The sequence below is a fragment of the Terrapene carolina genome, unplaced genomic scaffold, assembly GCF_002925995.2.
Source record: "Terrapene carolina triunguis isolate 2854851 unplaced genomic scaffold, T_m_triunguis-2.0 Scaffold93, whole genome shotgun sequence".
NCBI classification, from domain to species: domain Eukaryota; kingdom Metazoa; phylum Chordata; order Testudines; family Emydidae; genus Terrapene; species Terrapene triunguis.
Window position 1 is genome coordinate 23312997 of NW_020664444.1, and position 21503 is coordinate 23334499.

At 40.1% G+C, this 21503-nt stretch overlaps 2 protein-coding genes across 2 annotated transcripts in view; one reads left to right on the forward strand and one right to left on the reverse strand.

Moving 5' to 3' along the window:
- The window catches only part of TVP23A (trans-golgi network vesicle protein 23 homolog A), a 31363-nt gene extending 29529 nt beyond the window's left edge, over nucleotides 1-1834 (forward strand). Inside the window, exon 8 of the mRNA XM_024194035.2 lies at nucleotides 1596-1834. The gene's annotated coding sequence lies outside the window, so the exon portion shown is untranslated. The remainder of the gene's footprint in view (nucleotides 1-1595) is intronic.
- Nucleotides 1835-2161: 327 nt separating this feature from the next.
- NUBP1 (nucleotide binding protein 1) lies at nucleotides 2162-21110 on the reverse strand. Its single transcript, XM_029911284.1, is given in 8 exon segments — nucleotides 2162-2226; nucleotides 2823-2908; nucleotides 3771-3878; nucleotides 5435-5544; nucleotides 9439-9491; nucleotides 9494-9592; nucleotides 12710-12812; nucleotides 21036-21110. Coding segments are annotated over 8 exon segments (699 nt in total).
- Between the last annotated feature and the right edge of the window lie 393 nt (nucleotides 21111-21503).

Consider the following 21503-nt stretch of genomic DNA (forward strand, 5'->3'; position numbering starts at 1 on the left):
TGCTCACACTTCTAAACTTAATCCAGAGACTCTCAGGTTTTTCTGCAGTTTCATACCAGAGCTCTGAGCAGTCATACTCCTCTCTTACACATACAATGCAACTCCCCCACCTTTTCTGCCCTGCCTGTCCTTCCTGAACAGTTTATATCCATCCATGACAGTACTCCAGTCATGTGAGTTATCCCACCAAGTCTCTGTTATTCCAATGACATCATAGTTCCTTGACTGTCTGGGGATTGGTCCTGCTTTGAGCAGGGGGTTGGACTAGATGACCTCCTGAGGTCCCTTCCAACCCTGATATTCTGTGATTCTATGATTCTATGACTGTGCCAGGACTTCCAGCTCTCCCTGCTTGTTTCCCAGGCTTCTTTCATTTGTGTATAGGCACTTAAGATAACTTGCTGATTGTCCCGCTTTCTCAGTCTGAGACAGGAGTCCTCCCCTCTTGCACTCTCCTGCTCATGCTTCCTCCCAGTATCTCATTTCCCCACTTACCTCAGGGCTTTGGTCTCCTTCCCCCGGTGAACCTAGTTTAAAGCCCTCCTCACTAGGTTAGCCAGCCTGCTTGCGAAGATGTTCTTCCCTCTCTTTGTTAGGTGGAGCCCGTCTCTGCTTAGCACTCCTCCCTCTTGGAACACCATCCCATGGTCGAAGAATCCAAAGCCTTCTCTCCGACACCACCTGCGTAGCCATTCGTTGACTTCCACAATTCGACGGTCTCTACCCAGGCCTTTTCCCTGCACAGGGAGGATGGACGAGAACACCACTTGCGCCTCAAAGTCCTTTATCCTTCTTCCCAGAGCCACGTAGTCTGCAGTGATCTGCTCAAGGTCATTCTTGGCAGTATCATTGGTGCCCACGTGGAGAAGCAGGAAGGGGTAGCGATCCGAGGGCTTGATGAGTCTCGGCAGTCTCTCCGTCATATCGTGAATCCTAGCTCCTGGCAAGCAGCAGACCTCTCGGTTTTCTCGGTCAGGGCGGCAGATAGATGACTCAGTCGCCCTGAGGAGGGAGTCCCACCCTCTTCCTTCTCTTGGGAGCAGTGGTCGTGGAACCCCCATCCCTAGGACAGTGCATCTCATGCCTTCCAATCGATGGAGTCTCCTTCTGCTCCCTTCCCTCAGATGTATCATCTACTCCACTCTCCGCATTAGTACCTGTGGAGAGAACATGAAAACGGTTGCTCACCTGTATCTTCATTGCTGGTACATGGACGCTCTTCTTTCTTCTTCTGGATGAGGAGAGCAGAGGAAAGGCACATTTGAGAGAGATTTCTGGCAACACAGCACTTTATTACCTAGTGAATTAAACTCCTACAAATAAATTAAAGCCTGAACACTGACTTATTTCCTTGCTATAAATCAAGTAGGCAGCAAGCTCCCTCAAGTCAACTCATTCTGTTATGCAACCACACAGTCAAGTTTATATTGATTTAAATTTGAAAACAAATGCAGTTAATTTTCCCTTGACACTTGCCCTCTAATTTCTTTTATTACAAACAAGGAAACTAATGTTAACTTGTCTAAGTTAAAAAAAAAAAAAAAAAAGGTAGTAATTTGTTCCTACTAGGCTGAAAGTTATTTTTCTTTTCCCAGACACTCTGATCACAAAAGAGGAGACAATCTTAAATTTAAGTGACTGCACTCTAAATATGGAACTCTACTAATCAAAGAAAAAGATGTCCAAGTGATCTTATCCAATGAAACACAGCATGGAAATGCACACTACAATTAATCCTCAAATGAAGAAGGCTTGAAAGTACTAATATTTAAAAAAAAGAGACTCAGGTAAATGTTCCAATGAAAATATGTATTTAATGTATAAGAGTTTCTGAATAAAGTCTATATGTGAACCTCTTTGGAGATTAATTTCACTAACGACATATGCAAGATTTCAGGTATCACAAAATAGTGCATCAGAGGTGAAATCTACATGCAGTAAGTGACTTATTTCTATAAACTTATAATAAAGCTTTGAGACAGCAGATGGACTAGCTGGTGTTCAAATAATATGGTGACTGCACACATCAAGAACAGGAAATTAAAGCAAGGACATTAACTTAAAAGCTATTTATTTGCAATACAGAAAAGGAGTACAAGTCTTTACATTCTTCTTATCAATTCAGGACACAATAGTTGCTTTCCTATAATTAACTGCACATTTATTCTGTTCCTTGGTTAGATAATTTTTCTTGTGAGTGGTGTAGGCCACAATATTCTTGAATCCCTTCAAAGAGGCAAAAACAAGGTAGTAGTGAACTTATTTTAGGTATTGTTGATCACTGTATGGATCTATTGCCTGCTGTGGGCATAAGTCACAACTTATATTTGGTTTAAAGAATATCTCAACATGCCTTTTAGACCAATTTTTCTTCTGCTATTTGAATACTTTCTGCATTTTGTACATTTGCTCTTCCAGAAGTGTAAGAGTGACATATTCAAAACTTCATTTACTGGTAAGCTACCAAATTCCATTTAAGAAATGCCTGTTCATAGAAAGCAAAACTATTTTATTTTGTCAGTAAGAGTACATGATGTATTTGCTGGAACTCAGTGAAGGTCAAAATAAGCCATAGAAGACACATTTATTTTAGTTACCTGGAGTTAAATAGCTATCATTTTAACAGAATTTAATTGTTGAAAATACAAGTGGCTGAAGTAATTCTCTGAGACAAATAAAGAGATAACAAATGGTGCAATTTCATGATTCTTATACTGTACATTCTGCCAAAATTATGCTGTTGATGCCTTCATAGCATATTTTAGAAATTAATTGCTCAGACAAGTAATTCACAGATCAGTCTTTTAACATGACATACTTACTTTGGATGATATTCCTGTAAGATGAAGTAGCTGGGGACTCACGTATTTCAGACAAAAAAGATTGGCCTTTATCACAACTTTTCCCTCTAAAAAAGAAAAAAAAATAAGCTAAAACCCTTGTGATGCAGGAAAACAAACAAACAAACAAACAAACAAAAATTGCCTGAAATTTACCTCCCCAAAATTGCTGTACCAGTCCAGTGAACCAAGGACTTATGTTCTTCCTGTGTCAGTAACATATAAATGAAGCATGGTAGCTATTTTCTTATAGATAGCTATTAGAACTAAGTAGCAGAACAATGTAGTTTTTCAGATTGAGGTCCTAGGTTTTCCTAGATTTAGAAGTCTATGCACATGCCCTGTCTATACCATCCTTCCATCTACATGGGATGCTGTTCCTTAATTTTATGGAAAAGTAGCACCAAGATGGTCTTGCTTTGCACTCGATAGTGTAGATTGGTGTATATTATCTACTAGTAACTTGGTTCTTTACATAACTAGCTCTTTTCTTTTAATATATCTAATTATCCACTGAAAAAATCCAACTAAATTCATACAACTAGCATTTTTTCAGTTGTTATAGAAGCTCTAGTTTTAACTATATCAAAACTTGATGTTACAAGATTTTAGTCTTCCTGTAAATGAGCGGTTTTTCAAAAAAATTGCACACTCTAAATTAGTCATGTTTATAAGGGTGAAAGGCTGACATGATTACTATTTAAACCTAAGCAGGAAGTTCTCTCACCATTTTACTTATTTCAGACCAAACCATATTATCACAGTTCCACAAACTATATTTACAGGAATTTTCATTCTAAAAGAATCAGCTATTGGACACTGTGTTGTGTTTATCACAGTGAATCAGTCTAACACATAGTTGATATGCCAAAAATAACCCTAAAGTAATGGCAAGCACGTTGCTGCTTATTATTATGTAATTTGCCAAGCTTCCCTATTTGAGGATCTAGGAGCACTTTACCAAGGAGAGAAATATTTAAATTTTGGCCCATCTTCTCTGTTCCTCCAGTTGTTGGCGGAAAGATTTGAGATTCAATCGGTAATATTAAAAAAAAAGGACAAGTAATACAAGACAACTCCAGAAAAGATCATTTTGAGAACGACATTTCTTCAGCTTTGTTTAGTGGTATTTTCCAAACATCACTTATTGAAATCCCAATTAAAACAGGACCATATATTGTGGGCTTCTGAAGGCTGTGTATGGTAGTTTGCTGGTATACTATCACTAAGTACATTGGAACTCTACACAATTAAAACATTTGACCTAAGCTTTCATACAAATCATTTCTGCCCATTAAGAGCATTTTAGGTGCATATATAAATCACAAGTACCATTTCTAATACATTTTTCCTCTTTTCGTCTACTTTAGGTTACTATTCCTCCAAGATATTTATTGTGGTATATACACAATCCTAATTTTAAAATTGTGGGTTAGAATTTAAATTTACAAGAGTGGGGATTTGAAAGCAGACAGTGTGGCCAGCCAAAAGCTGTCAATATTCTTTAATTCTGACCTGCAAAAACCTAATTCTTTCCAAGACCTGGGACTCCTGAACAGAGACTGACGATTATGTCTGATTTTCAAGCACTCATATTGCTTTGAGGATGTGTTCAAATGGGTAATAGGTTGATGCCAAGGAACTTACCTGAAACCCCTGGACCCACATTCCCAAGACCAAAAACATGCAGACTAATGCACTACCATCCTTCAGTTCTTCTCTAACTGGGTCAGTAACATGTCCTTTGTCATCTTGTTCCCTTCCATGCCCAGTCCTCAGACTCTGTATGTGCCAGTCATGATAAACATAATCAGGCATGGGAATGTTTTTAGAAAATGATTAAGGTAACAGTGTAGCTACACCCCATTCCACAATGCTCCCAGTTTGTACTTTCATGTGTTGAAAATGACAAGAAAGTTCTGAAGCAAAAGCAAAAGCTCTCTTATGTATTAGGGTTATCAGGAGTTCAACATCTAAAGGAAATTGTTAGTAATGCAGAAACATCTAAATGTTTGCGTAAGCTTTTAGAAGCAAAACTAAACAAGAAGGGAGGATGCAGTAGTGCTTGAAAACACAGCACTTCAGAAGTTTCCTACATCACAGAAGCTGCAACATCCCACATCATCGATTCAGAGATGCCAGCCAGTGGCTCCTCTTAATAGGAGCATTTAAGACATAGAGTTGTTAAACACAGATCTTAAAGTAGGTCTATCATTAAAATATAGATGTCTAACATGTAACATCCCGCTGTGTAGCTGAAGCCTCCATTTCAAAATTGCTATTTTTATACAATGTCCTGGCTCCTAAAAGAAGCTACAAAACTAGTCCTTGGCCTCAGGAAAGCACGTTTCGTAACTATCTAAGGACAGCAGTACCTGTATAGGAGCTTGATACTGTTTCCACCAACAGAAACAGGATTTTTTCCGGTACTACTCCAAAAAGGATTTTTTAATTAATGGCTTTACTCAAGAGATCAAGCAAGTTTGTGCCATGATAAGTAAATCCTTTCCCTTCCCTCATGGTCACCACAAAACATACATACATTTGGAGTGCATAGATTAAGACGAGTTAAAGTATTTTTAGATAGTCTTACCTTACATTTTGGGCATACAAAGCCACTCATATTTTCAACAACACCTATGATTGGCAGTTTCACCTTATGACAGAAGTTGATCTCCTTTCAAACATCTTGAAGTGATATTTCCTATCAAAGGCAAGTGTTATTTTGTCAGTCCACATGTACTGGACTTTTTTCATCTATGGGTTTCCCCTACAAAGCAAGCTTTCCTCATCCAGAAATCTTTCAAGCTACTGTTACAAGAGTGCTCACTTCTCTTCACATTCTGAGCATGTTTTCCACCATCAGATTAAACATATAACCTATTGTCTGGTTTACTCAGTTAAGGTATCTTCTGTTTTGAGACTGACCAAAGATGATCAAGCTTTTTAGATCCTTATTCAACCAACTTAGCTTCCAGCATCTTTAAATCTGTCCAACAATTCTGGCATGGGATCAACCATCTTTATGCATATCGCCTGCATTCAGGTCCTATCTTCAGTGACAAGTATTTTTTAAATAGAACGGATTATGCAAATATTACTTTTGCATCTACTGTTAGTTTACAGAAAGACATCAACAAACTAATCTGGTGAAGGTGTTGAGGAAGATGTGCGGGAACGGGTTTACTCACTCTTTCCAAAGTAAATTCTAACACCACTCCCTAATCCTCACCCTTCTCATGCACATGCCTGACCTCATTTCCTTCTACTCCCTCCTACCACATAATTTGCATTCTGCTCCCTACTCAGTATTCCACTTGTTTCCTGCCCCTTGTGCCTCTGGACATTTTCTTGTTGCTCCTACTCCTGTAAAACTGCCTCTTCCTGCACAATTGGCCTCTTCTCCCCTTCCTTCAAATTACCCACCAAGAATGTACCTTTGATTTAGCTAGACTTCTGCCACTAATCTCAGCTCTGGTGCCTGACTTCAAACAAAAAGCGCCTCCCTCCTCCCCCCCGCCAAAAACACAAAAACAAAACACATTATACACATCCCAAGAAGGAAAGGTATACTAAACCACAGAGATTCTACTTTCCTTAAAAAATAAAAATAAAAAAAGCTCACTACAATTCTCCCCCACCTCAACATCACTAGTATTGGCCTGCTGTTTAATGTTATCACTCCTTACTTCCCTCCTAACACCACCTGTAAGTCAACAGTATTGCAAGTTCCTGAAGGCAAAGGACTCTGAAGTCTATAACATGCCATAGAGCTGTATACAAGTTCAACATACTGTCATTTAAATGAGAAAATTATTTGATCTCTACCCATCAGCATCCAATAATTTCATAGAATCATAGACTTTAAGGTCAGAAGGGACCATTATCATCATCTAGTCTGACCTCCTGCACAATACAGGCTACAGAATCTCACCCACCCACTCCTGTATCAAACCTGTGTCTGAGCCACTGAAGTCCTCAAATCATGGTTTAAAGACTTCAAGATGCAGAGACTCTTCCAGCAAGTGACCGGTGCCCCACGCTGCAGCGGAAGGCGAAAACCCCCCAGGGCCTTTGCCAATCTGCCCTGGAGGAAAATTCCTTCCTGACCCCAAATATGGCAATCAGCTAAACCCTGAGCATGTGGGCAAGACTTGCCAGCCAGACACCCAGGAAAGAATTCTCTGTAGTAACTCAAATCCCATCCCATCACAAGCCATTGGGCATATTTACCGCTAATAGTCAAAAACCAATTAATTGCCAAAATTAGGCTACCCCATTATACCATCCCCTCCATAAACTTATCAAGCTTAGTCTTGAAGCCAGATATGTCTTTTGCCCCCACTACTCCCCTTGGAAGACTGTTCCAGAACTTCACTCCTCTGCTGGTTAGAAACCTTCGTCTAATTTCAAGTCTAAACTTCCTGATGGCCAGTTTATATCCATTTGTTCTTGTGTCCACATTGGTACTGAGCTTAAATAATTCCTCTCCCTCCCTGGTATGATTGCTCTCTACAAATATATCAGAGGAATAAATATCTCCCCTCAGCCTTCTTTTGGTTAGGCTAAACAAGCCAAGCTCTTTGAGTCTCCTTTCATAAGACAGGTTTTCCATTCCTTGGATCATCCTAGTAGCCCTTCTCTGTACCTGTTCCAGTTTGAATTCATCCTTCTTAAACATGGGTGACCAGAACTGCACACAGTATTCCAGATGAGGTCTCACCAGTGCCTTGTATAATGGTACTAACACCTCCTTATCTCTATTGGAAATACCTCGCCTGATGCATCCCAAGACCGCATTAGCTTTTTTCATGGCAATATCACATTGGCGACTCATAGTCATCCTGTGATCAACCAATACTCCGAGGTCCTTCTCCTTCTCTGTTACTTCCAACTGATGCATCCCCAGTTTATAACAATAATTCTTGGTCTTAATCCCTAAATGCATGACCTTGCACTTTTCACTATTAAATTTCATCCTATTACTATTACTCCAGTTTACAAGGTCATCCACATCTTCCTGTTTGATATCCCGGTCCTTCTCTGTATTGGCAATACCTCTCAGCTTTGTGTCATCCACAAACTTTATTAGCACATTCCCACTTTTTGTGCCAAGGTCAGTAATAAAAAGTTTAAATAAGATTGGTCCCAAAACCAATCCCTGAGGAACTCCACTAGTAACTTCCCTCCAGCCTGACAGTTCACCTTTCAGTACGACCCGTTGTAGTCTCCCCTTTAACCAGTTCCTTATCCACCTTTCAGTTTTCATATTGATCCCCATTTTTTCCAATTTAGCTAATAATTCCCCATGTGGAACCGTATCAAATGCCTTACTGAAATTGAGGTAAATTAGATCCACTGCGCTTCCTTTGTCTATAAAATCTGTTACCTTCTCAAAGAAGGAGATCGGATTGGTTTGGCACAATTTACCTTTTGTAAAACCATGTTGTAATTTGTCCCAATTACCATTTACCTCAATGTCCTTAACTACTTTCTCCTTCAAAATGTTTTCCAAGACCTTGCATACTACAGATGTCAAACTAACAGGCCTGTAATTGCCAGGATCACTTTTTTCCCCTTTCTTAAAGATAGGAACTATGTTAGCAATTCTCCAGTCATACGGTACAACCCCTGAGTTTACAGATTCATTAAAAATTCTTGCTAATGGGCTTGCAATTTCATGTGCCAGTTCCTTTAATATTCTTGGATGAAGATTATCTGGGTCCCCCGATTTAGTCCCATTAAGCTGTTCGAGTTTGGCTTCTACCTCGGATGTGGTAATATCTACCTCCATAACCTCATTCCCATTTGTTATCCTACCATTATCCCTAAGCTCCTCATTAAAGACTGAGGCAAAGTATTTGTTTAGATATTGGGTCACGCCTAGATTATCCTCAACCTCCACTCCATCCTCAGTGTTTAGCGGTCCCACTTCTTCTTTCTTTGTTTTCTTCTTATTTATATGGCTATAGAACCTTTTACTATTAGTTTTAATTCCCTTTGCAAGGTCCAACTCTACATGGCTTTTGGCCTTTCTCACTTTATCCCTACATGTTCTGACCTCAATAAGGTAGTTTTCCTTGCTGATCACTCCCATCTTCCATCCTTGTAGGCTTTCTGATTTTTCTTAATCGCCTCTCTGAGATGCTTGCTCATCCAGCTTGGTCTACAACTCCTGCCTATGAATTTTTTCCCCTTTCCTGGGATGCAGGCTTCTGATAGTTTCTGCAACTTTGACTTGAAGTAATTCCAGGCCTCCTCCACCTTTAGATCCCCAAGTTCTTCAGTCCAATCCACTTCCCTAACTAATTTCCTTAATTTTTTAAAGTTAGCCCTTTTGAAATCAAAAACCCAGTCACAGATCTATTTTTGTTTATCCTTCCTTTGGTTGTGATGAATGGATCATGCTGCGCATGGGTCCCAAATGGCAGGAAGAAGATTCTGAAGCCAATTGGCTGAGTTAAATCATTTCCTTCCACGGAGAGACATTCCTTTGCGCTACAGTTGATTGACATGGTCATTTCTGTAAAGTTAATAAGTGTTCCAAAGCAAAGATTTGATTTAACTGGTATTACATTGGTAGCAGTACTTCTCTTACCTGAGGGGTAGTGATTATAACTGCTCCATCTATGTATGCGGAACTTAGATATGCACAATAGATAAATGTTCATCTGAAGTACCTGGAGGTGTATCCACAATAAGGTAGTCAATTTCACCCCACTGCACATCACAAAGAAATTGTTTGATCATTCCTAAAAACAGATGCAATTTAGAAACATACAAGCTAGAAAATAGCAAGTGTGCACAGTTTCCCCACTCTCCACTGTAAACTTAAAGGAGCCAAAAGCTTGAGTGAGACATTCAGAATTTGGTCTGTTATTCAGAAAGCCTGAAAGGCACTTTGAGAATCTATTCTATGCTAAAAGATTAGAATTTGAGAATTTGAAAGTGGAAGGCAGCTTGGGTGAAAGTGATCATGAAATCATAGAGTTTGCAATTCTAAGGAAGGGTAGAAGGGAGTACAGCAAAATAGAGACAATGGATTTCAGGAAGGCAGATTTTGGTAAGCTCAGAGAGCTGATAGGTAAGGTCCCATGGGAATCAAGACTGAGGGGAAAAACAACTGAGGAGAGTTGGCAGTTTTTCAAAGGGACACTATTAAGGGCCCAAAAGCAAGCTATTCCGCTGGTTAGGAAAGATAGAAAATGTGGCAAAAGATCACCTTGGCTTAACCACGAGATCTTGCATGATCTAAAAAATAAAAAGGAGTCATATAAAAAATGAAAACTAGGACAGATTACAAAGGATGAATATAGGCAAACAACACAGGAATGCAGGGGCAAGATTAGAAAGGCAAAGGCACAAAATGAGCTCTCAAACTAGCTACGGGAATAAAGGGAAACAAGAAGACTTTTTATCAATACATTAGAAGCAAGAGGAAGACCAAAGACAGGGTACACCCACTGCTCAGTGAGGAGGGAGAAACAGTAACAGGAAATTTGGAAATGGCAGAGATGCTTAATGACTTCTTTGTTTCGGTCTTCACCGAGAAGTCTGAAGGAATGCCTAACATAGTGAATGCTAATGGGAAGGGGGTAGGTTTAGAAGATAAAATAAAAAAAGAACAAGTTAAAAATCACTTAGAAAAGTTAGATGCCTGCAAGTCACCAGGGCCTGATGAAATGCATCCTAGAATACTCAAGGAGCTAATAGAGGAGGTATCTGAGCCTCTAGCTATTATCTTTGGAAAATCATGGGAGACGGGAGAGATTCCAGAAGACTGGAAAAGGGCAAATATAGTACCCATCTATAGAAAGGGAAATAAAAACAACCCAGGAAACTACAAACCAGTTAGTTTAACTTCTGTGCCAGGGAAGATAATGGAGCAAGTAATTAAGGAAATCATCTGCAAACACTTGGAAGGCGATAAGGTGATAGGGAATAGCCAGCATGGATTTGTAAAGAACAAATCATGTCAAACCAATCTGATAGCTTTCTTTGATAGGATAACGAGTCTTGTGGATAAGGGAGAAGCCGTGGATGTGGTATACCTAGACTTTAGTAAGGCATTTGATACGGTCTCGCATGATATTCTTATCGATAAACTAGGCAAATACAATTTAGATGGGGCTACTATAAGGTGGGTGCATAGCTGGCTGGATAACCGTACTCAGAGAGTTGTTATTAATGGTTCCCAATCCTGCTGGAAAGGTATAACAAGTGGGGTTCCACGGGGGTCTGTTTTGGGACCGGCTCTGTTCAATATCTTCATCAACGACTTAGATATTGGCTTAGAAAGTACGCTTATTAAGTTTGCAGATGATACCAAACTGGGAGGGATTACAACTGCTTTGGAGGACAGGGTCATAATTCAAAATGCTCTGGACAAATTGGGGAAATGGTCTGAGGTAAACAGAATGAAGTTTAACAAAGACAAATGCAAAGTGCTCCACTTAGGAAGGAACAATCAGTTTCACACATACAGAATGGGAAGAGACTGTCTAGGAAGGAGTACGGCAGAAAGGGATCTAGAGGTTATAGTGGACCACAAGCTAACAGCATGATGCTGTTGCAAAAAAAGCAAACATGATTCTGGGATGTATTAACAGGTGTGTTGTGAGCAAGACACGAGAAGTCATTCTTCCGCTCTACTCTGCGCTGGTTAGCCCTCAACTGGAGTATTGTGTCCAGTTCTGGGCACCGCATTTCAAGAAAGATGTGGAGAAATTGGAGAGGGTCCAGAGAAGAGCAACAAGAATGATTAAAGGTCTTGAGGACATGACCTATTAAGGAAGGCTGAAAGAATTGGGTTGTTTAGTTTGGAAAAGAGAAGACTGAGAGGGGACATGATAGCAGTTTTCAGGTATCTAAAAGGGTGTCATAAGGAGGAGGGAGAAAACTTGTTTATCTTAGCCTCTAAGGATAGGACAAGAAGCAATGGGCTTAAACTGCAGCAAGGGAGGTTTAGGTTGGACATTAGGAAAAAGTTTCTAACCGTCAGGGTGGTTAAACATTGGAATAAATTGCCTAGGGAGGTTGTGGAATCTCCATCTCTGGAGATATTTAACAGTAGGTTAGATAAATGTCTATCAGGGATGGTCCAGACAGTATTCGGTCCTGCCATGAGGGCAGGGGACTGGACTCAGTGACCTCTCGAGGTCCTTTCCAGTCCTAGAATCTATGAATTACCCGAAATATGACTGCAGCCACACTCAACCTCAAAGCATGGGTCTATTCCGCAAGGAGAGTATGTAAAATGGCACCGTCTCACTCAAAATACCTGCTCTGTGTCTGACTTCAGCAAATATATATTTTTACTCCTGTTAACAGTGCAGAGCCAACACAGATGAGTGAGGTGGATTCTATTACTTCACGTGTATCGGAATTATTTAGCAAGTTCCAATCAGTTACATCTGTAAAACTCCATCTATGGCAAGTGATAAAAGATACCACTGAAGCCATAATTTTGCCTGCAGAAGTTTCATTACTGGTAGTAATGCTATAAAGTAAAGAATTCAGTTTTACTCTCAGATCCCATCATTTGCAAGGCTAATACTTAGAAATCACCATCTTTTCAGCTGACCATTTTAAATATAGAAGGTTTTGGATACAACAATCCTGGACTCTCACAATATCAGTACAGAGTCACTGTTCAGAAAGATCTGCACCTTAAGTTATACTTCCAATAGAGCATTCTACTCAAATTTCTCTATATTTTAACTCAATATAAGAACCATCCTATAGTGAAAGGAAATGCTAAGAATAACTGCTTTTCCAACAATCCAAGTTTTATATGGAAAAAAGGAAGCCCTGTCTACATTGCAATAGTTTATGCTCCCCGATGCAACAATCAACAACAATGAAAATACTTGAGCTACAGACCATTTTTTTGGGTCCTCTCCAGATAACAGCATCATCAGGACCATTGAGCAAGAACCCCACTGACATGACACTTAAGTTTTCTTCAACATACTAGAAAAGAGGACGCATACTATTAAAATAGCCCAGAAAGAAATTTACTTGACAAAATAACATCCTTACCAGTTCTTAAATGGAGCAAAACATAATTTAAGAAAACGGATGTTGGAGGAAAAGTAAGGACACTTCATTTTTTCAGTCAGTCAAAGGCTGCATGATTTCTGTACAACAGTCAGTAATCTGACTATATTTACATTTTAAAGAGCCTTTTACAAACGAATAATGCCAATTAGTGCAATAATCTTCACAGAATCACTATTGAGAAGGCATCTGGCTAAAATTACTTCCCTTTCTCTCTCAGATTCAGAAAAGTATTTCTGTGGTGGCATGTACAAAAGTTTGAACAAAATCTGAAATAGTTCCATGCATTTTGTTAAGAACATCACTTCTGTTATCCCTTGGGATTTAATTATCTGCAATGTTATTATAACTGAAAGTGAAGTATTGTGCATAAGTGCATGAGAACCAGAAATAATGAAACTGAATAGTCTATTTTCACTGCCCAAACCAGAATAAGTGCAAAGGGAAACAGTTGAAAAAGCGAAACTTTATTTTAAAATATTTGGTTATAATAATCCACTGTGATGCTAGTAACAGAAGGAATTTTTGTAAAGCTATGATTTTTAACCTGTAGTGCGTCTTTAAGAAGCAGGATGTCTGTATATGGAAAAGACTGGGTGGTAGAGAGAAAATAGTTCTAGTTTCTCTCTGGAATAGGCCCCCGAAACTGTATTCTTTTTTTAAAAAAGAAAAAAAAAACCCTCAGTTCTAATGGGCAATCATTCACCATCTCAATGGAAGTTAATTTGTATCTTCCTTGGTAGTTGCAGCAGGAATTGCCTAAGCATGGAAACTGATTTGTCCTCTCATGCTCAGGCACATCCATGCTACAAGAACAAGGCCCAGCTGCATATTTTCCATGGTTAGATGGCATTCCATTGTAACAGTTTTATTGCTAGCATGGTTAGAAAGTCTGTAAAGAAACAAGTTTTCCTATGCACCACATTGGCAATAAAACACATTGTAGGAATATAGATGTGCTTAATTGTGTAGCATAGACAGACCCCTTGGGATGGTCTGTGCAGGTCAGGATCGGCACAAATCAGCCAGTGCAGTCCTGGGCAACTTTGTGCTACTGCTGCGTATCCACTGATCTATGAAAAAATACTTCAGGCTCAGACATTTTTAACAAAGGCTAAATTCTCTTAAAGTTACTTGAGAGATTAGGAGTTTATTACTCTTCAACCAGCAGTATTTGAATTGAGATCTTAAACACCTCAGTATTTACAATCCATTGTGAGGTACAACTTTTTAAACAGTCTAAAACAAAAAACAAAAACAGTCTTAAGCATATGTGCAACTCTCAGCAATTAGCCAATTGTGTACCATTCTGAGCAGCAGGGGGAATTGCTTGAAAATAAATTGCTTTTGCGGGAGTCCTTTCTGTGAATTGAACATGTAGCAAAGCTTCTGAAATGCAATTTGAACTCATCTGTGCTACATTCTTCACCACACTCAGAGCAAAAAAGGTTATTCTAAAATACACGGGGCCCATCAGGGTAATCCGCTGGTGGGCTGCCAGACAGTTTGTTTACATTTGCATGGCCGCCTGCAGCTCCCAGTGGCTGCGGTTTGCCATTCCCAGCCAATGGGAGCTGCGGGAAGTGGGCGCAGGCTGCAGGATTGCCCACCACTGATCTAGAGACATGTTCTGCACACTCAGATACAAAGACAAGCATTCCTCTATCTAGCTAATTTCTAACAGCCCCATAATTTAAAAGAACACATGACAACAACCTCGAAGCAGATGAAATTATAGCAAAAAATAGAATTGACAGCGATTAAAAAGCCTGAAGAATAGTGCAAAAGTTTAGTCTCTTGGTTAGGGCAATGGGATTCTTGTCTTCTCTTCTCAGCTCTGCCACCTACTCATGCAAAGCTGTATCAAGCTGGAAATGAATAAATAGCACAGAGATTGCACTGTTATACTATGCTTTGTTTTTGAAACATCTGCTATTTTAGTAAGAAAAATGAGCAAAAGAAGTTTGATGTTTAATAACAACTTAAATATTTTTGAAGTACAGTGTACACATTAGAAACTAATTCAATCTACACATTATAAACCAAGATAGGTTTCTTTGGCAAAAGATCAGGGGGTAGCCATATTCGTCTGTATCCACAAAAACAACAAGGAGTCTGCTGGCATCTTAAAGACTAACAGATTTATTTGGGCATAAGCTTTTGTGGGTAAGCATGGCGGAGGTTTTTTACCCATGAAAGCTTATGCCCAAAGAAATCTGTCTTTAAGATGCCACCAAACTCCTTGTTGTTTTTTTTGGCAAAAGAATTATTACAGCTTGTTTAAAGTGTCATAGAACAATCCTGGATTGTCCAATCCTTGAGTTGTTATAACTAAAGCAGGTAAATGTTCCCTGAGCAGCCAAGCAGGAATTGGTAGAGCCCTGTGCGGATACAAAATTTATATCTGTGGATATAAAATGGATATCCGCAGCATTGCAGGGCTCTAGCAACGAGAAAGACCAGCAGGGCCATGGCCAGCGACTACGCCAGGCGAAAGCAGCAGCATGTTGGGCTGCCGCTTGCAGGAGTCAGTGCCCAGCCTGGGCAGCTCCTCTGGTGTGACTGTACTGCACTCTGCCCACTGGGGGTGGCACCAGGCTCACTGGCAGCTGTCCCTGGTCACACTAGTAAGTGCAAGTGGCTCACACATTCCTGGGAAGGAGTCCCTTCCCGGCAGCGGTGTGTATCACCAAGATGGGAGGGGTTGCAAGCACCTTGGAGGACAGTATTAGAATAAAAAAAGACTGATAAATTGGAGAATTGATCTGAAATCAACAAGATGAAATTCAAAAGAGACAAGTGCAAAATACTTAGCTAAAAAAAATCAAATGCACAAATACAAAATGGGAAATCACTGGCAAGGCAGTAGTACTGCTGCACAGCATCTGGAATAGCGTGTCACAAAGTGAATGAGGCAATAATAGAATGCAGTTGTGAAAAAGACTAATATTCTGGGGTGCATTTAACAGATTGTAGGTAATTGTCTCACTATACTTGGCACTGGAGTACTGTACACTTTAGGAAAGATGTGGACAAAATGGAGAGCGTCCAGAGGAGAGCCACAAAAGTGATAAAAGGTTTAGAAAACCTGACCTCTGAGGAAAGGTTAAAAAAACTGGGCATGTTTAGTCTTGAGAAAAGAAGACTGAGGGGGACCGTAAAACAGTGTTCCAATATGTTAAGGCTATTAAATAAAGGACGGTGATCAGTTGTTCTCCATGTCCACAGAAGGGAGAACAAGAAGGAATGGGCTTAATTTCCAGCAAAGGAGATTAATGTCAGATTAGAAAAAACTTTCTAACTATAAAGGTAGATAAACTCTGGGCGAGGCTTCCAAGGGGAAGGTTGTAGAATCCCCATCATTTGAGTTCTTTAAGAACAGGTTAGATAAGCACCTGTCGGGGGTGGCCTAGATATACTTGGTCTTACCTCAGCACAGGGGGCTGTATTATAGGACTTCTAAAGGGCCCTTCCAGCCCTACATTTCTATGATATTAATATAACTTGAGTGCAACAGTGAAAGGAGTGCAGATTTATCTTATTTTGGGATATTTAGAAGCTTAGCAACTGTATTAAAAAGGACTGTGAAACAATTGCTTCCATTAGAAATACACATCTCTGTAATAGCAACACATGATACTATCAGGTAAATTGTCCAGGTCTTTAAAAAACCCTCTAATGCCACTTAGTTTCCAAGTATTATTCTTCCATATCTCTTAAGTGTTAGGAGAAAAAGCCATGAGCTGCAGAGGCATAATGATCTCTCTCTCAAATATTATATCGTACCTTTCATCAGCCTTACAGCAAACTACATAGGCAAAGGTATCAGGGGGTAGCCGTATTAGTCTGTATCCACAAAAACAACAAGGAGTCTGGTGGTACTTTAACGACTAACAGATTTATTTGGGCAGAAGAAGTGGGTTTTTTACCCACGAAAGCTTATGCCCAAATAAATCTGTTAGTCTTTAAGGTGCCACCAGACTCCTTGTTGTTTACATAGGCAAAATCACCAGGACATATAGGACATACAGCCCTCTGCCTACCAAAAAAAAAAAAAAAAAAACACTGTACAAACAAGAGAAATACCAGACAAGGACATAGAGTAAACTCCAACACTTACAAAATGTCAAGGTCTCATCCCAAAGTCCTGATTTCTTTGTATTCTTGTGACATCAGAAGGAGGAAGACCTGAGTTGACTGCTCAACGGTTTGAATCTGCAGTCCCTGGGAGACTAGGTATCCTTTCTCACTTTTAACTTTCATCTGTTGAAACTAAATCTAGTGGTCTTTCAGATTTACAGAGCATCATTGTACAATGTGAAGAAGACAGCTGAATTAAAGATAGAATAAAAAAAACACTTGGAAAATATAGTTTGTCCGCTGAATGGTACTGAGGAAGAACTGAATCAGTGATCAAGCCCAACATTTGACCTTTTATTTGCATTGGGGGAAGAAACAGATTTTAATTAAATAACCACAAGAATTGCTGAAACTCTCTCACAATCGTCAGGTATACAAAGGTTCCCCCCACTGGAAAGTCTCTGAAAATGTGGATGCTATTTTTGCCAACAGGTCTGGGAAAGAAAAAATAATCCAGCCAAAGACTAAGAGGGCAGTACATGATAACCAACAGGAGGGAAAAAAGAATCAGAGTGGAAAAGACTCATTGCATCATTCCAATGCAAGAAAGTTCTCTGCGGTACATTTCTAGTGGCTTTTTCCAGAGTGAATAATAAAAAAAAATATTTGATTTTAAAGATAGTTCTAAGGGGAATGCCGCATTAATCTTTCTACTATTGGATAATCACATGTCCCTCTAAGAGTACACAAGGCAAGGGCTAAATTACCTTTAGATTAAGTTCAAATTCCCCTCTGTTATCTGGTGATTTTGAACCAGCCACATACACCAACACACGATAAAGAGGTCTGTAGAATACATTGATTAATATTTCCAACTAGGGAGGAAATTCCACTTACGCAGCAGAGAAAAATATAAGTCTTATGATAAAAACCTCTTGAAAGGAAACAAGCCTAACTTCCAGATGTTCATGGTCAGAGTGGTCAGCCATTCAGACCTGGTTCCTCAGGTTTAGAGAGTTTTTTCAGTGGCTGCAACCAGACTTCTGTGTCCCCAGTGCAGCAATATCAAATGTCTGCTGGGTTTTTTCCGCCCCCCCCCTTTTTTTTTTAAATCATGAGGTTTTTTACAGTTTCACTCAAGTGCCCTTTGACTTTCTGTGGAGGATACTCTGCATTTTGCTATTCAAAAAGGCTTGTTTTTATCACCATATGTCCTTACAAAATATTTAATAGGAATACTTGTGGCACTTTCGAGACTAACAAATTCATTAGAGCATAAGCTTTCGTGGTCTACAGCCCACTTCTTCGGATGCATATAGAATGGAACATATATTGAGGAGATATATACACACACATACAGAGAGCATGAACAGGTGGGAGCTTACAAACTCTGAGAGGCCAATTAAGTAAGAGAAAAAAACTTTTGAAGTGATAATCAAGATAGCCCAGTACAGACAGTTTGATAAGAAGTGTGAGAATACTTACAAGGGGAGATAGATTCAATGTTTGTAATGGCTCAGCCATTCCCAGTCCTTATTCAATCCTAAATTGATTGTATCTAGTTTGCATATCAATTCCAGCTCAGCAGTCTCTTGTTGGAGTCTGTTTTTGAAGCTTTTCTGTTGTAAAATAGCCATCCGCAGGTCTGTCATTGAATGACCAGACAGGTTAAAGTGTTCTCCCACTGGTTTTTGAGTATTATGATTCCTGATTTCAGATTTGTGTCCATTAATTCTTTTGCGTAGAGACTGTCCGGTTTGGCCAATGTACATGGCAGAGGGGCATTGCTGGCACATAATGGCATATATCACATTGGTAGATGTGCCAGTGAATGAGCCCCTGATGGTATGGCTGATATGATTAGGTCCTATGATGATGTCACTTGAATAGATATGTGGACGGAGTTGGCATCGGGCTTTGTTGCAAGGATAGGTTCCTGGGTCAGTGTTTTTGTTCAGTGATGTGTGGTTGCTGGTATTTGCTTCAGGTTGGGGGGTTGTCTGTAAGCGAGGACAGGTCTGTCTCCCAAGATCTGTGAGAGTGAGGGATCATCTTTCAGGATAGGTTGTAGATCTTTGATGATGCGCTGGAGAGGTTTTAGTTGGGGGCTGAAGGTGACAGCTAGTGGTGTTCTGTTATTTTCTTTGTTGGGCCTGTCTTGTAGGAGGTGACTTCTGGGTACTCGTCTGGCTCTGTCAGCCCTATGGCCTAGCAGCTCAGGCAGCCCTATGGCCCGTCACACTGGCTGCTGTGGGGGCAGTCTCGCCCCACCCCCCCAGCAGCAGGAGTTTGGGGGGGGGGCTCACTCAGGCTGGGGCGGTGGGACTCCACGGAAGGGCGACAGGAAGTCCCCTCCCTCAGCTCCTAGCTCCACGTGCTCCCCTGCAGCTCCCATTGGCCGCAGTTCCCAGCTAATGGGAGCTGCAGAACCAGGCCTTGGGGCGAAGCGGAGACAGCATGTGGAGCTCAGGAACCGAGTAGGGAGCCTGCCCCAGCCCCCCCAAGCCTTCTCCCCCAGAGGCCCCCGCCCAGTTTTAGTCATGGGTATATAGTAAAAGTCATGGATGGGTCACTGGCTGTCAATTTTTGTTTACTGCCTGTGACCTGTCCGTGACTTTTACTAAAAATACCTGTGACTAAAACATAGCCTTAATTATAAATCCTATCCAGTAGAAAGGCAATCTCCATGTTGTTAGACGATTGCAACACCGCCAGCCTCACTGCTCTGGAATCACAAGGGTGGAATCTCCATTTGGCAACCACTACATAATACTGTTTCACACACATATTTTGCAATTACATGTGAGCACTGACCTCTCTCCTAGTCACAGAATCTCAGACTCTGCTATAGCAACACAATAAGGGGATCAAAGGGAGCTCCAGGGAATGAAGTCAGGGAGACAAATTGTGGCAGTTGTGTAACCTCAGAGAATTTTTTGATATCTTTTACAGTTCAGAGACCAAACTAATCAAATTCAGATTTTTTTGCAATGTTATAGTCAACTCTGACTTCCTATATAGTGGGAACTTTTGACAACAGCCATTCTCACTGTTTAGTCTATTGCCATAGTTCCCTCCAAAAAGACACGCCCCCTGCAATCCAGTGGAAAACTCTCAAACCAACCAGAAAGACATTCTAAGCACATGTATTTTGAGTTTCTAAACTCCTTTCTTTAAAGGGACACTGAGTTGCATTTGGGCACGGAGCTAGCATCCACCAGCTCTCAGAGCTTTTTAGCTGTTGAGCACACTCAGTTCTTGCGCCAAATGCCACCATTACATCTGCCTTTTAACCAAGTGTTGGAAGTTACAAACTCCATAGCCCAGATGAAAGTAGAGCTGTAGAATAGCTGATAACAAATGTTCTATAACAGGTTGGCCAGCTTGTGAGCCAAAACAGGTTGCATATGCAATTACGTTTAACTTTCATCATCCAAGAATTTCACTAAGAGCCTCTCTCTAGATTGAGCATTAATCCTTCAGTTTTATTCTTTGTTTGCCTACAAAGATTATATTGTTTAGCCAATAGGGCTATACATCCACCTTAAAAGAGGCACTGAATAACAAAATTATTTGTAGTATCCTCCCTGTCTTTGTCTGTTTTAATCGTCTACAACTAACAAATCCCCCCCCCCCCCCCCGCTCCACCCATATCTCTTAAGAGGCACAAGTGTAACATGATCTTCACACAATCCTGTTGCTCTTCTTTATGTTTGGAACACAGCTCTGGGACCTGGGTGTAACTCATGCTCCCTCTGGTGACTGGTATATAAATTATATAGAAACAGTTTCTATATTTGTGTATGTATTTAATGTCTCAGTAACAGAGTGGTGGATTTATAAAAAGTTTTAGAACCTAGATGGCATTGCCCAAGCATGTAATCTTGAGTATCAGAAATTATTGCACAGACTACCTTCAAACTGATGTAATTAGAATGCAACTGTCAATGGCTGATAGTGAAAGCATATGAATCAAATAAAATGTTAAGCAACTGCATTGTATGGTTGAAAAGAAAATCTAATAACTTTTAGTGTATTTTCTTGGGGGGAAATTACCAATGTTCCAAATTTATACTGTTGCTTATGAAGATTCACCTTGTCAGGCCTCAGCAACCCTAGTTCTACTTGCATGGAGGCAATGTCAGACTCAGGTAATTTAATTTACATTGGGAAAGTGCAGACTGAACTAACTTATGCAGTAGTACGAAGACCAAACTGTCACATAGTTACAGATTTCATTTGCCAACAAGCAAGCAGCATAAGAAAATATTTCACTTAGTTGTTACATATTATACATTAGACAAATCACCATGTGTGTCACAAAATAAAGTCACTTATTTCTAGTTTTTTTATTTCTTTAACATGTCTGAAACATTGATTATTGAATATGTTAAACAATATTCTCATAGAATGTCAAGGTTGGAAGGGACCTCAGGAGATCATCTAGTCCAACCCCCTGCTTAGAGAGGGGCCAGTCCCCAGACAGATTTTTGTCCCAGATCCCTAAATGGCCCTCTCAAGGAT